Below are 15,956 nucleotides of genomic sequence, written 5' to 3' on the forward strand. Positions count from 1 at the left end.
TATAGTATGTCATGGTTTTGCAACACAATGGTTTAGGCTGGCTATTCTAGGTTCAAGAGGGACAGATAATCTACTCTCAGAAACCAGTTCTACAACTCTGCAACTCTGCCATCTAGTGGAAATACTACAATATAACGAATTATCACCATATGAAACTAATTTCCTATTTGATCATGAAGATCTGGGAATTTACTGGTAAATCTGACAAAGAAACCTACATTGAAAAGAAAATGTTAAAATAAATTACAGATGAGGAAGCTGTATAGATTACAATGTACATGGTACATTGATACATTACAGGGGCAAAATACAGAACAAATAAAGACTAATCAAATTAAAGAGCATTCACCCAAAAATGAAAATTCCGTCATCATTTACTTGCCCTCATGCTGTTCCAAACCTTTTGACTTGTGACCTTTTCTTTTGTATGGAACTCAAAAGGAGAGCTGGGCAGAATATTATTCTCAGTCACAATTCACTTTCATTACATAATTTTTCAAACAATGAAAGTGAGTATTGACTGAGGCTAACATTCTACTATTATGTTCTGGAAGAAAGCTTTATGGGTCATAATGGTTAGGAACAATATGAGGGTGAGTAAATGCTGACAGAACACCCCAGGTGATTCAAAACATTACACAGTTTTCTCCTTAAAGAACCCATGAAATCAAAATTGGAGTTTTGGGGCTTTTAGTTCATGTGTTTGATTTGAGGTCATCTATAGTGTGCTCCTTAGCATTAACAAAATTCATTTTAAGCAGATATATGCATTTCAAATGTACAAGTAATGAGAATGTACATTTCTACTCTCAATATACTGTATGTATTTTAGCCTATTTTTAAGATTTGCGCATTTCAATTTCATAACAAAATTCCAATAATTTAATTGTGTTATGTTTAACAAAACAAATGCTCTCCAGATGAGAATGCCCTTTCCCCATTAAAGGAACCCAATATCTAAAATTCTCTCATCATTCCATCCCATGACTTTCTTTCTTCTGCTGAACAGAAATCAAGATATTTTAAAGAATGTTTCAGCTCTGTAGGTTCATACAATGCAAGTGAATGGTACCAGAACTTTGAAGCTCCAAAAGCACATTAAGGCAGCATAAAAGTAATCCATTCTACTCAAGTGGTTTAATCCATATCTTCTAAAGTAATTTGGTAAGTGTGGGTGAGAAACAAATCAAGGTTTAAGTCCTTTTTTACCATCCATCTCCACTTTCACTTTCACTTTCACATTCACATTCTTCTTTTTTATTTTTGGCAATTCACATTCTTTATGCATATTGTCACCTACTAAGCAGGGAGGAGAATTCAAATAATAAAGGACTTAAATCTTTGATTTGTTTGTAACCCACACCTATCATATCACTCCTGAAAATACTGTATGTATTAAATAACTTGAGTCTTATGGAGTACTTTTATGCTGCCTTTATGTGAATTTTAGAGCTTCAACATTTTGGTACCAATTCACTTGCATTGTATGGACCTACAGAGCTGAATTTTTTAAGAAAATCTTCATTTGTGTTAAGCAGAAGAAAGACAGTCTCACATATCAGGGATTGCATTAGGGTGAGTAAACGATAAGAGAATTTTCATTTTTGGGTGAACTATCCCATCAATGCCACCTGAAACCAACTTGCAAATAGCAAATCATGTACAGTACAGTGCACTGATGTGTTGTAACTAAAGCTTATTGGCAATTTAAAAAGGTGGACCAGCCCTATTGATACGTCCCACCCATTGAAACTTCCTGTTTCTACAGGAAATATGTCAACACTGGAAAGAACTGCTCTTTTGAAGTGATTTCATGAGGTCTTTAGGAGTGTTAAAACTTGAATTGACATATACTCATATGCCCCATTACATATCTTTGGTTTGTTTTGTAAACTGAATTAGACTGGAAACATCAAATGTCTTTCTCCAACATTGCATCTTCCACCATTATTGTGCTGTTCACGCCCTTCAATCTGAACCAGTCTCAACCCAGTCAAGTAGCATGTAGTTTTGTCCCATATCAGTGACAGTTTTCAAATAGCACAAGCTCCATTGCATCTATAGTGATACTGCCTTAGGTAGTGCCTCAAAGTATGAGGCAAAGGTAAAGCATCAATACCCTGATAAGTTGTACAGCTACAGATGACCGCCCTGCACATATGTTGCAGAGAAAAAGGAAAGTTCCTAGGTAGAGGACGAGAGAGAAGAGGCTCAAAAAATAGGCAGGTAGCAGGGTCGCTATAATGCTTCAGCAAGCCTGTCACACTGGGATCTCTGTACATACAAGGATCACGGCCATCAAAGCTAAAGCGTTTACCATTTTGTTCTATCCGAGCATGGAGGGAGCGGCTGTAACGTCTGAAGCTGACCGAGAAGAGGTATTCGTCCTGGGCAGAGTCTCGGAGCAGAAAGGTCCCTTCTGGTTGCCCTTCCAAAAGCTGCTCAGCTTCAAAGCGATCCAGGACACCCCAATAACAAGGACTGTTGTTGATCTGAAGAAGATCAGGCACCAGAATGTAGTCAGTGTGAGCACAGCACTGGGCGTCCCCATGTGGATAAGATGGATCCCAGTCATCCAGACTAGAAGCCCCAGCAGAATTGATCTCCTCCCAGGAAATGAGCGCTGGAGGAGAGGAAGACAATAAGGGCCCTTTGGGTTCTGCTTCGATGCTTAAAGAGGGTTTGGTTTGAGTGCCGTATTTCTTGATCAAATGCCAACACTGAGCTAGTTCAGATTTAGGGGAGAAGGGACACTTATCCTCCATTAATTCAGAGACATGAATCTTTCGTTTGGACCAAAGAAGGACGGAGAATGGACGTGAGGAACCGGACTGGTGATGATGTTGATGGTGGTGGTGATTGCGAAGAGGGAGACACTGGCCGACAGCATCCTGAAACTTCTGCCTCAAAGATCGTCGAGAAAGGCCTTTTCTACATGGAGAGTCTGAATCCATTTCTCCTGGGATCATGCAACTGCATTTTCTCTCTCGTCGTCTCCGGGGACAGGAGGCAGAGCGCATGCTCTGGTCATCCATTGCTTCGCCTTCTTCCCCTCTGGGCACTGGCTCATGGTGGGACCCACGTGAACGCTTTTTAATACTGCGGATGTAACTATCAGCACTCCAGCTACGAAGATTCTTGGGACGTGTGTCCAAGTTTTTGGGTTTCCTCTCTGACATTACTGCAGGCCCTTTTTAGAGGACTGCTGCAAAGAATTGGGAACCAAAGTAAGATTGAGGGAGAAATGGTAAGATGATCATAAATAATATTACTAGGGTACTAAATAATAATAATAATAATTACCATATTAGTAATCTAATTCATGCTTTTCATATACTGAATAGCAATATAGTGTCATAAATGCACAAAATATTATAGGTTCTTTACAGTTGTAATGGGTTTAATGGATCTGCAGTCACAGAGAACTTTGATTAGGCAGGAAAAATGAAATAAAAAGAATTAAAATAACATTTAAAAGGGACACACATTATTTTACAGGATGTGAGAATAGAAGTAAAACATGTGTATGATGTGTGATTGTCAAGAATTTCAGACAGAGTTGTACCAAAGGCTATATCGTTAATTCTGGCAATTATAATACTATCTGACAAACATAAAATATAAATGGGTAATTATATAGGCTAACTTATACACTATAAAAAGTGGTAACCTGCAATTGTTACCTAAAGGAAATATTTCTACATGATCTAACCCATAAAAACGACTTTTGTTGGGGTGACCTGATTTGTCGAGTCGATTTGTCTTATACATTTTTTTAAACTATATATATTGAATTATACCAGTTAATTTAAATGTAACCACATGAAGCACAATTTTTTAGGTTGCCTGACAAAATATTTTTTACAGTGTATAACATGAAAAGTGATCAATGTCTTTAATATGAAAGATAGCCAAACATATCCTACCTTCAGGATAATATACAGGATGGAATATGTAATGTCCTCACAGGAGACTGGTGAATTTTTCCATTTCTGAAGTTTGTGCAATGAGAGCTCAGAGTGAACTGAAGGGAGGAAGCGCGTCTCTCCTATTTAAAACCTCTCAAGTATCAATTCCTCTGAGGAATAATTGCCCTTCAATGGACGGAAGTTAACCTATCATATCCAATGATGAATATGCAGACCTCAAGAAATGACATTGAGATGAGTATAGAATGTATTTTGGTGTAATCTGTATCAGTATTAGGATGCATAATATAGAATATATTAATTATAGGCTTTTCACTTGTGCAAAATGTGCAAAAATGTATATCTTTTGGCGACCTCTTTAGTGATACATTGATTCTTACCGTGAACTTTGACTCACCATCAGTGAATCAATGAGCTAAATGTAATTAATCATTAATAACAGACATCTACTTATGAGGGCAACCTTGTTAGGAAGAAAACGGAAAATCACCTAACAGACTTTGAGAGCTTTACCTTATTGATTTATTGATCAAAGTGTCCCTCTTTAATTTTGGAACATCCGGTAAAGATTAAAAAAATAAAAATAAATAAACAGCCGATTTTTGACACCCAGTTCAGATGTGGTTGTAGGTCCATTCTCAGTATTTAGTCAGAAAGTGTCAAATTTCAAAAGTATAGTGTCAGTGGGGATGTACATCCGGTCTACTAAATGGATTACAAAATAAATCCAATAACTCCTTATGGCTGTGTGGTCATTAGGTGATGTCATTGTCAAGTTTTTAATATTTTACTCTTTCATTTTTTTAATGTCACGGGCAAGCTACTTATAATGATTAATTATTCATCATAACATTGTGCATCAGGATTTCTTTAAGATTCTCTGTCAACTCTCTCTCTCTCTCTCTCTCTCTCTCTCTCTCTCTCTCTCTCTCTCTCTCTCTCTCTCTCTCTCTCCCCAAATGTTTCAAGTAGGATTGTATCCAAGTGACTGAGTGATGAATTCTCCTGTGATCTGTTAAAAGTGGTTGATCAGATCAATGTGTTTAGGCACAAATGATTCAGTGGTACAGTGGTGTTATTTGTATTTATTTATTTTTTCAAAAAGGCTTTTGAATCAATACAGTAGGTGATTTTGGGGGAAATGAGATGTTAGCCAGAATGACATCCTCAGTCACCATTCACATTCATTGTATAGAAATAAGATGTAACGAAATTAAATTGAAAAATGAGACTAACATACTGCCTAATCTCCCTTTGTGTTAAATGGAATTCAATTTATACAGGTTTGAAACAAAATAATTGTATTTTTTGGGTGAACCAGCCCTTAAAGGTATATTTCAGGTTCAATATAAGTTTGATTTTTTTTGAAAGAAAAAAAAAAGATAGAAAGAAAGAAACAGCAGGCACTTACAATGGAAGTGAATGGGGGACAATTTTTAAATGGGTAAAAGACAAAAATGTGAAACTTGTAATTTTATAAAAGCACTTACATAAATTTTTCTGTTAAAACACATGTATTATTTGAGCTGTAAAGATGTTTTATAGCATTACATCATCATGAAGACAAAGTTGTGAAAACTTGCTATAACTTCATACAGAAAGGTTAGTAAACAATTTCATCACACTAAAATCATGTTAATATGAATATTGTTTACGTCTTGGGGCGTTTGTAAGTGCCTCATTGTAACCTCGATTTTTGTAAGAAAATGAGGGACGAGTCGAAATAAAGTGTTTTGGTAATCAACATTATGCCATAAATGCCGATGATTGAGCTCAACCTATATTGAAGCCGGAATATTCCTTTAAGTTTGGCTTATTCTTTAGTGACTTATTTGCTCGTCTCTTTATGTTGCAAGGAGAATGCAGCATCATCTTTTGCCCTCTAACCTCTCCTTCCCCCCTTACTGTCCCCTGAATTACCAGAATGTTACCACTTCTACATACTTGCACTATATTTGGATTCCCCAAGACCACATGGAGCAGAAGTGAAATATTTAGCAACTATAAGTAACAAGATCATACAACTGGGAGAACAAGCTCCTATTTCAAACAAGTGTACAAAACTGCAGCATATCTGCAAGAAATCAGCTCTATGCAGAGGACGGTAACTCAGTATGCCTATTAACATGGCACAGTTTATCAAAGGGAGGGAAGCTTGCCAAGGAGGTCTCGTATATGCCAGCTATTACCGTGTTATCGATCTGATGCAGAGTAGACTATCCATGGATATCATGAATATTTCATTTGATTGTGTTGTCAAACTGTAAGACAAAGGCTGTACAAGCCTCACCCATATTTTACGAGCACTTTTTTCAGCGTACAGTCTCAACACCTCCCCAATGACTTGTATATGGTAATACAAAATGTTAAGGCTCTCAGTAAACAGGCTACAGACAGGAGCTCCTACAGTTATAATGATTCCATTGTCTGCACCGGTTCTCAGCCTGTCTGGGCAGTAATATTGCAAGACCATCATTCATGTATAGATGCACTGATGTTGCTTGAGACCGGTGGGTCTTTGAGTGAAGGAAAGTCTGTAATTAAATCAGCAGGAAGTCTCTGGCTCCATGGCTCTGCTGTTCATGTTCTCTCCATTGATCTGTATCTGTATCTGGACATCTGCTGGAACTGCTGTTGCAACTGAGGTGCTCTGGATACACTGTAAAAATGCCAGTAATATTAACGGGGAAAGAATGTGAAAAGGTCACAGTAAAAACCTGTTTGCTGGATAGCTGAACATTAGATATTATATGATCAGCTAATAATTATGATTTAACAAAACAATACGTGTAATTTTACTGTATAAATATAGTTTTTTTGAATGTACGAATGAATGAATGAAAACTGTATTATATTTAGCAAGAAAAAAACACTAAAAATAATGTTAATGTCACTTAATAAATGAATTTTTATTGAAGTTGGTTGAAAAAATGTCAAGAGTACATGTCTGCAAATTCTAGACAAAGGGTGACTACTTTGAAGATGCTAAAATATAACACAGTTTTTATATATTTTGGATTTTATTGTGTCACAACATAATTCCCAAAGTACCATAAATGTTATTCCATAGTTTTGATGATTTTACTATTATTCAAAAATGTGAAGAAAAAAAATTATAATAAAGAATGAATAAGTGTTTCAAAACTTTTGACCGGTAGTGTATATACTGTATACAATATATATATATATATACTGGTGGGCAAAAGTTTGGAATAATGTACATATTTTGCTGTTTCGGAAGGAAATTGGTACTTCAATTCACCAAAGTGGCATTTAACTTATTACAAAGTATAGTCAGGACATTACTGATGTAAAAACAGCACCATCACTATTTGAAAAAAATATTTTTTGATCAAATCTAGACAGTCCCCATTTCCAGCAGCCATCACTCCAACAACTTATTCTTGAGTAATCATGATAAATTGCTAATTTGGTAATAGAAAATCACTTGCCATTACATCAAACACAGTTGAAAGCTATTTGGTTTGTTAAATGATGCTTAACATTGTCTTTGTGTTTGTTTTTGAGTTACCACAGTATGCAATAGATTGGCATGTCTTAAGGTCACTATTAGGTCAAAAATGGCAAAAAAGAAACAGCTTTTGAGGAAAGAAGGCTATGCTTGAAATCGCTAGAAAACTGAAGATTTAATACAAAGATGTACACTACATTCTTCAAAGGACAACTGGCTCTAACAAGGAAAGAAAGAGATGTGGAAGGCCAGATGTACAACTAAACAAGAGGATAAGTACATCAGAGTCTCTAGATTGAGAAATAGACACCTCACATGTCCTCCGCTGACAGCTTCATTGAATTCTACCAATTCAACAGTAGAGAGAAGACTCAGGGGCTGCAGGCCTTATGAAAAGAATTGCAAAGGAAAAGCCACTTTTGAAATAGAAAAACACAAATAAAAGGTTAGAGTGGGCAAAGAAACACAGACACTGGACACCAGTTAATTGGAAAAGAGTGTTATGGATCTTAACCCCATTGTGCTTTTGGGGGATCAGATAGACTGTAAGGTGTGAGAGAAGTGCCCGACAAGACACATCTATGGCAAGTGCTACAGGAAGTGTGGGGTAAAATGTCACCTGAGTATCTGGACAAATTGACAGCTAGAATGCCAAGGATCTGCAAAGCTGTCATTGCTGCACGTAGAGGATTTTATGATGAGACTCTTTGAAGTAGTTTAAGAAGTTCTGAACAAACTGTAATAGTAATTTGTGTACATTGTACACACACACACACACACACACACACATTAGACTGCCTGTAACATTTTTACCATATATTTTCAGTGAATTTCTGGCAACCACAGCTGGTAGTTTTTTGTTTGTATTTTACTGTAAATTTGTATATGATATTTTTATTGATTAACATCCTCTAAAATGACATGATATGTCTGAGGGCATTTTGATGTAATGTTGCAATATACTGTCCTCATATGATCGCATGCTATGTGTGAACTGATAAGTAATGCAAATTATTATAAATTCAGCATCATACTAATGTACACACATGAATAAGGCAACTGTAAGTCTTATCCCCCACAAGGCCAATATTTGCCATCTCATTATCGGTCCATGTACATCCATTAAAAAAAATAGACTGTATTTCCATGATTTGTATCTTTCACTCAATGTAATGATCCATGGCGAAATCATGTGAACTAGTATATCAGCTTTCGGCAGGCATTGTTTTGTGCTCTCAGCCACCCCATTTCCCGCAATGTTCATTCAATACCTGCGGTCTTCTTCCGTTTGGAGATGCATTGAGTTACTACACTGTCACAAGTGCTTCTTCTCTGTATCATCATTATTTCATTAAATGTGTGCACCACACAATGCTAAGCCACACAAGGCTTAATTATAAGTTTCAGATCATTTTTAAAGTTGAACCAAGTATATCATTGATAAAATGTCAGAAAGCAAGAGACCCAAGAGCAGAGGAACAGTTCACAGGATTTATTGATAATAAATTAGAACACAGCAGGGCTGGGGAAGCGCGGGGAACAAGGCACTGACTGCAGCAGGAGGACGATGAGTGTGTTTCCAGAAGTGTGTGCGCATCATGGTCTTGTAGAGAGCAGATCTGTGAGGAATCCTCCATTGAAGAATGTGTGGGGAGAAGGACAAGCGCAGCAGCCAACTGGAAGGTACACTCCAGACACACGAGCAACCAATACAGATGTACGAGACAGGACCAACTGAGTAATAGAGAGAGCGAGGGGAGTTCATTGAACACAACAATCTAGCAAAGATCAGGACACAACGAAGGGTTTAAGTTGGCAGAGAATAAACAGAGAACAGGTGATGTCAGCATGCTAAATAGTGGCATGATCAGCGTTCCCATGAAAGCACCGATCATGCATGAAACAACAAAACAACAAACCGGCGAAGTCACCGGGACCGTGACAGTTCCCCCCACCCGGAACTGGAACCCTCTGCCCCTCTGCATGCCCTCGATCAACCTTTTGACCGTATACGCCGGAGAGCACTCAACTAGATGCGGTGGAGGCTGGGCGTGGGCAATGGGATGCAAATTGGAATGGAAAACTGGTTTAATTTTAGAAAAATGGAAAACAGGATGGATGCATTTGAGGTAGGGATGTAACTTGAGACAGACTGCCACTGGACTAATGACCTTAACTATGGGAAATGGCCCTCTTAACACGAGCGCAAGTTCGGATGATGGATTCTCTGGCGGCTTTCAAAAGAAGTCAGAGTCTGTGAAATAATGGTGGTGAACAAGGAGAGTGCAGAAGCATGCTTCTTAAGATAACAGGAAGGCAGCAGCAAACTGGAAGGTAATCACACTCCAGACACAAGGGCAGAGACGGGCAACCAATATAGATGCATGAGACAGGTACACTTGAACACACAACAACAAAAGAGCATGACACAAGGAAGGGTTTAATTAGGCATGCCGGCAGCACCTGAGACACATGAGGGAGAGAAAAACAAACATAACAAACCAGCAAATTCATTGGGACTGTGACAGAAACAGACTTGGTCTGAATGGTAATTACCTTGGACATAAAATTTGATGAAGACAAGCTCTAAGGAAAACTTGTATGATACTTTTGATGCTTTTGCTTTCTTTTTGAAGCTTGAAAACGTCATAGTAGTTACATAAAAAAAAAAGCAATCAGAACATTCCTCAAATTTTCTAATTTTGTGTTCCATGGAAAAAAGTCTCAATAGTTTGAAATAGCATGAATATGAGTAAATAATCACAGAATTCACATTTTTGTGTCAACTATTCCTTTAAGCTTCATTATTGTATAGGCCTTCCAGAATGCTTTGTTTACCAATACTTAAAGTAACAGTTCCCCCCAAAAATAAAAATTCTCTCATCATTAACTCATTATTAACCCTCATGCCATCACAGATGTGTAGACTTTCTTCTGCAGAACACAAAGATATTTAGAGGAATATTTCAGCTCTGTAGGGGAAATTTGAGGCATTCATTATATGCTATAATTGGCCAAAAATGTAATGATTGAACATCACTGACCATTTGGAGGTCTGTTTTGATGTTATATTTTACTAGTATACTTTATATACAGTGCAGATATTGCACTGTATATAAAGTACAACATTTCTTTTTGGTCCCCACATCCTGCAGATATCTATTGAAATCTTAAAATCATTAGAAAAGATGTTTATTATTTTAGTACAGACACTTGAGAAAATCGGTATAAGAAGGAAGAAAGATGAATTCCAGTAACTGATGCTACTGAGTCTGAGTATGGAGTTTACACAGCCTGTCAATAGCATACTTAAAAAAATAAGTCAAAAGTCAAGAGCATATTTAAAACAGGTATAGGTACAAGAGAAAAGAAATAAATAAAGGAAGAAAGAACTTGTTTTGGGTTATCTTGTTAAATGGTAAAGTTGACAGACATCCTTAATCTTGCCAGCCTTGTCTAACAAGATTACCAGTTTCCATGTTCAGTGGAAGCAAAAAAAAAAACCACAGAAAAAACAACAAAAAACAAAGCCCATTATCTCCGCACAGAACCAGTTATTCAACATTCAGTGTAAACTGAATATGTTTTTCTTTTTTTTATTAACAGAACATAATATACAACAGTATACAGAGATGTGCAGAAATACACCAGAGTGTACAGAACATTAATTCCTTAATCAAAAAAGTAACCACGAAAAATACTACAAGTCATTTTTTCCTTTTTTGTTGACAATATTCTCCAAACAGGTGCTGTAGTTCTTGATCTCCTGGAGAAAATGAATGAAATTTGGCTTGGACCCTGACCATTTCTTCTTATGTGTGTGGAACTTCCCCAAAACAAGAAAAATACAAGTATTATTACTATTTTCATTGGAATAATATATGAATATATCAAAATGTGTAAGCTGAATATTTTCCTGCTGAACATCTTGTTCCTAGACGTATACGGACGTCATTGCTCCGCGCCTACTTTAAAACGCTGCGCTACGTCATAATCCACGCTCGCAGATGGGGGGAGCAGGGGGTGTTGCCCGTATTTCGACAAGCCCCGCCCTTCATTTCCTTCCTCCTTGCAATGATTGGTGCGTGCAACTTACAAGTAGTCTGTGATTGGACATTTGAGAAGTCGGTCGTTTAGCTGCACCAGAGCCACCAACCACAACAAACACTGATTGGGCGGGACTTGTCGCAAGACGGGTGGGACAAAAAATAATAATAACGCAGAACAAGGAAATGTTTATGTCATGCTGGAAATTTGAAGCTCCATATCCATTACTGGATTCGAGTTGCCAGGATCCATTCAAACGCTAGAACATTCCACATCCATATGTCACCGTAAGTACATCACTGACTTAAATATACATCGATATTATGTGTGAATCTAAAGCAGATTGATCCCGAGCTCTATTGACTTTTCATTGTAAATAAGAAATGTATATATACAGTATGTACAATTAGGGAATTAAGAATAAGGATGGCTTTGTGATTATTGATTAGACTACTCAATAATTGCAATATTGTGATTTTTATTTTTTCACCATTCATTCATTCTCTGTACTGTGATAATACCAAACAATTTGGTTAGACTAACTGCATGTTAAACTGTATGTATTACTTGTGAACAGTTGCATACTTCACTAACACTGTCAATAATACATTCTCAAAATATCCGAGATTCTGATAAGATGTCTTAAATTGCTGCTGTGTCCTGTGCTGTATTTCAGAGACTGTCTGATTTTTTTCAAACAGACTGGACACAACTTTAACTTTGAATTGTAAATGTTTGGATGATCAAAGTCCAAATAAATTGTTATCAGTCACATGTATTGATGGGAAGGCTTGATCCTTGATATAAAGCTGTATAAACTAATTATCATTGATAAAGTTGTATGACATTGTATTATTTCATTCTAGGGCCTCAGGAATGTTGCTTGATGAGACCCCACTGTTCGATCCATCTCTCCTCACAGAGCTGGACTGGAGTAGAAACACTGTCCACTTCTCACCCCCAATTTCCCCCTCTCTGCCTGGGGAGGGTCTGGTCCTTCGCCCTCTCTGTACTGCTGACCTAGACAGAGGTACTGTTTAACTTTCAGTTCTGTTCAGTGTTGTGCACTCTGCCTACTCATGTTTAGTATCTCAAAATGTCATATTCAACATATGTTTTTGTTTTGCCTTTTTAGGCTTCTATAAGGTCTTATCACAGCTCACAGTAGCAGGGGATGTCACAGAGGAACAGTTTAAAGGTATCAGAAGCATACTGTAAATACTGCAGTGAGAACCTGTTCTCATATTGTGGTTTAAAAGGATTATTGTCAAATACAAATTAAATGGATGGCAAACAAAACTGTGATTTCATTTTAAAGGAATAGTTCACCCCAAAATGAAAATTCTCTCATCATTTACTCACCCTCATTCCATCTCAGATATGTATGACTTTCTTTCTTCTGCAGAACACAAATTAAGATTTTTAGAAGAATATCTCAGCTCTGTAGGTCAATAAAATGCAAGTGAATGGTGGCCAGAACTTTGAGGCTCCAAAAATCACATAAAGGAAGCATAAAACTAATCCATAAGACTCCAGTGGTTAAATCTGGCGTCAGAAGCAACATGATAGGTGTGAGTGAGAAACAGATAATAATTAAGTCTTTTTTTTTTCAAAAATGATCTTCCCTGCCTAGTAGGTGGCGATACGCACTAAGAATGTGAATCGGCAAAAAAACCAGAAGTGGAAATTTATTGCAAAAAAGGAATTCAATTTCTATCTGTTTCTCTCCCACACATATCATATTGCTTCTGAAGAGATGGATTTAAACACTTGAGTCATATGGATTAATTTTATGCTTCATCAGCTTTTTGGTCAATATTCACATGCATTGTTTTCATAGCTGAGATATGGGATGGCATGAGTAAATGATGAGAGAATTAAACATTTTTGGGTGAACTATTCCTTTAAGCTTGAAATGTACTTACTTTTTTCAGCAAATTTTGAACATATGAAGAGAAGTGGAGACTATTATGTCATTGTGGTGGAAGACACAAATCTTGGACAAATTGTTGCCACCGCAACACTTATCATAGAACACAAATTCATCCACGCTTGTGCAAAGGTACTTTATTTTTAAAATGCTGTTTGCAATTCAGTTTCTTATGACTGAGTTCTATATACTCAAGGCTTTTTGTATTTGTCAGAGGGGGCGTGTGGAGGAAGTCGTTGTGAGCGATGTATGCAGAGGGAAGCAACTCGGAAAACTGTGAGTTTGGGTTTTGAACACGCATCTTCATTCATTCATTAATTTATATGATGGAATCCATTTAAAGATGATATTCACTGACATAAGTGTCAGAATTAACTTTTACATTTAGGGCCAATATCTGCCCCCTGGATTTGATTTGTTTAAGGGCATTTTTAACAGAGGGCCAAATTACTCAAATTTAAGTAATTAAATAAATATTTGAATAAATCCTTAAATACGAAATTAAATTAGGAAAAAAACCGATAAAATCGCTAAATGATAAAAATAAATGTCTCATGTATTTCATTTTAGCATTATTTATAGGTTTATTTTTCATTTAAACATGAGCTTTGTGTCTTCATTTTCAGGGTTACACTTATATGCATGTCACTCAACGACTATGGGTGGTAAAATCAAATGCAAAGGGAAATTTATTGATTTATTTAGCAAATTAATGATAAATTTAAACATTTTATAGTTTTTTTTTAACAGTTACATTTTTTTATTTGATAATTTTTAGTAATTTCTATATCCATATATTTTTTTTAACCTTATAAATCAATCTTTGTCTCATCCATTTATGTAACATTCTTCATTTCAAAAGACATGGTTATTAACGTTACATTTATTATATGTCTGAATAAACTATTCCTATGCTAAGCAATATAGCAGCTTGGAGCATTATTATGGAATTTGCAGGTTTGCATTTAGTCATTTTACAGCGGCTCGTCCAATCAGAATTTAGAGTTTGAACTATTTGTTTTGTGATCTGATTTATTAGCAACACCTTAGTGGTTATTAATTTGACTTTAATACTGTATTATATGTTTTCATTTTAGATTAAAGGGATTCACCCAAAAATGAAAATTATCTCAGAATACTCTTTTACTCACCCTCATGCCATTCCAGATGTTTGTGACTTACTTTCTTCTGCTGAACACAAATGAAGATTTATAAAAGAATATCTCAAATCTGTTGGTCCATACAATGCAAGTGAATGGTCTCCAGAACTTTGAATCTTCTAAAATCACATAATGCAGCATAAAAGTAATCCATAAGTCTCCAGTGGTATAATGTTTGTGTTTTGAAGCAATATGGTACATGTGGGTGAGAAATGGATCAATATTTAAGTAATTTTTTTAACAAAGCTACCCCTTTGACCAGCCCTGACCAGTAGGTGGCGATATGCACAAAGAATGTGCATTGCCAAAAAAGAAGAATGTGGAAGTGAAAGTTTAAAACGTATCAGTTTCTCACCCGCACCTGTCATATCGCTTCAGAATATGTGGATTAAACCACTGGAGATGTATTGATTACTTTTATGCTGAAGTATGTGCATTTTTGAAGATTAAAAGATCTAGCCACCATTCATTTCCATTGTATGGACCAACAGAGCAAAGATATTCTACTAAAATTCTTCATTTGTGTTCTGCAGAAGACAAAGTCAAACACATCTAGGATGGAATGAGGGTGAGTAAATGACGAGAGATTTTCAAGTTTTAAAACTAGCAGTTTTGTTTTTGTTTTATAGGTTGGTTTCAACATTGACTCTCCTCAGCAAAAAGTTGCAGTGCTACAAAGTAACGCTGGAGTGTGCACCGAAAAACGTGGAATTCTATAAGAAGTTTGGCTATTCTGCATCAGACGAAACTTACATGCAGTGCCGGTTCTTTGAATCGAACAGGACATAGAACATCATGGCTTAGAACTCTACGCCGTTATGAGGTCCTTTCTGCGAGACACCACATCCACAATTGTCCATTTGAGTTTGAAAACTTTGTTTTCAATTTCCAAACTGCATCATCGTATTCCTAAGTATGTGGCTATGATTTTGAAAGTCTGTTTTCCATATAGAAAATGCCGTTCTAGTGTGGATGTGACCTTTGATCAGACTACTTTGAAGTTGTACCTTTTTTTTCTTTTGGGTCAGCAAAATATGCAGCCATAACATATTGTGGGATGAGGAGTATTTTAACTTAAAAACACAGAACAAAGTGGACTTTCATGAATGTTTGTTCTAATTGTCAGCAGTCATTGTCAAGCACTATTGAAAGATATTCAGTTTTTTTATTATAAAATATGCCTCTTCCATCAAAAGTGGTTGGAGAACAAATAAGATTTGATCATATGGGTGGTCAACATTGTAAACCACAGAAAAAAAACACACTGGCCTGTTGAAGACGACAAAATGTTTTACTTAAAGGGCTTACTTGAATCATTTCTAAAGTATAGATTAAGAACAGAGATGACATTTCTGTTCAAGGGGATATATTTTTTTTTTAAAGAGGGAAAACAAACATTTTTCAGCATCTCAAATGGT

General features: G+C 36.4%; 2 protein-coding genes across 2 annotated transcripts; one reads left to right on the forward strand and one right to left on the reverse strand.

Moving 5' to 3' along the window:
* Nucleotides 1-2,033: 2,033 nt before the first annotated feature.
* Nucleotides 2,034-4,031, reverse strand: LOC127662915 (suppressor of cytokine signaling 4-like). The gene is made up of 2 exons (XM_052154309.1): nt 3,959-4,031; nt 2,034-3,250 (listed from the first exon to the last, which is right to left on the reverse strand). Exon 2 carries the CDS (start codon nt 3,177-3,179, stop codon nt 2,034-2,036), a length of 1,146 nt encoding a protein of 381 aa, XP_052010269.1. The 5' UTR covers nt 3,180-3,250; nt 3,959-4,031.
* A 7,601-nt stretch (nt 4,032-11,632) lies between these two features.
* LOC127662521 (glucosamine 6-phosphate N-acetyltransferase-like) lies at nt 11,633-15,329 on the forward strand. The gene is made up of 6 exons (XM_052153736.1): nt 11,633-11,735; nt 12,315-12,478; nt 12,584-12,646; nt 13,383-13,510; nt 13,593-13,654; nt 15,168-15,329. Exons 1-6 carry the CDS (start codon nt 11,728-11,730, stop codon nt 15,325-15,327), a joined length of 585 nt encoding a protein of 194 aa, XP_052009696.1. The 5' UTR covers nt 11,633-11,727; the 3' UTR covers nt 15,328-15,329.
* Nucleotides 15,330-15,956: the final 627 nt, after the last annotated feature.

Source organism: Xyrauchen texanus, chromosome 22 (assembly GCF_025860055.1).
Source record: "Xyrauchen texanus isolate HMW12.3.18 chromosome 22, RBS_HiC_50CHRs, whole genome shotgun sequence".
Taxonomy (NCBI): domain Eukaryota; kingdom Metazoa; phylum Chordata; class Actinopteri; order Cypriniformes; family Catostomidae; genus Xyrauchen; species Xyrauchen texanus.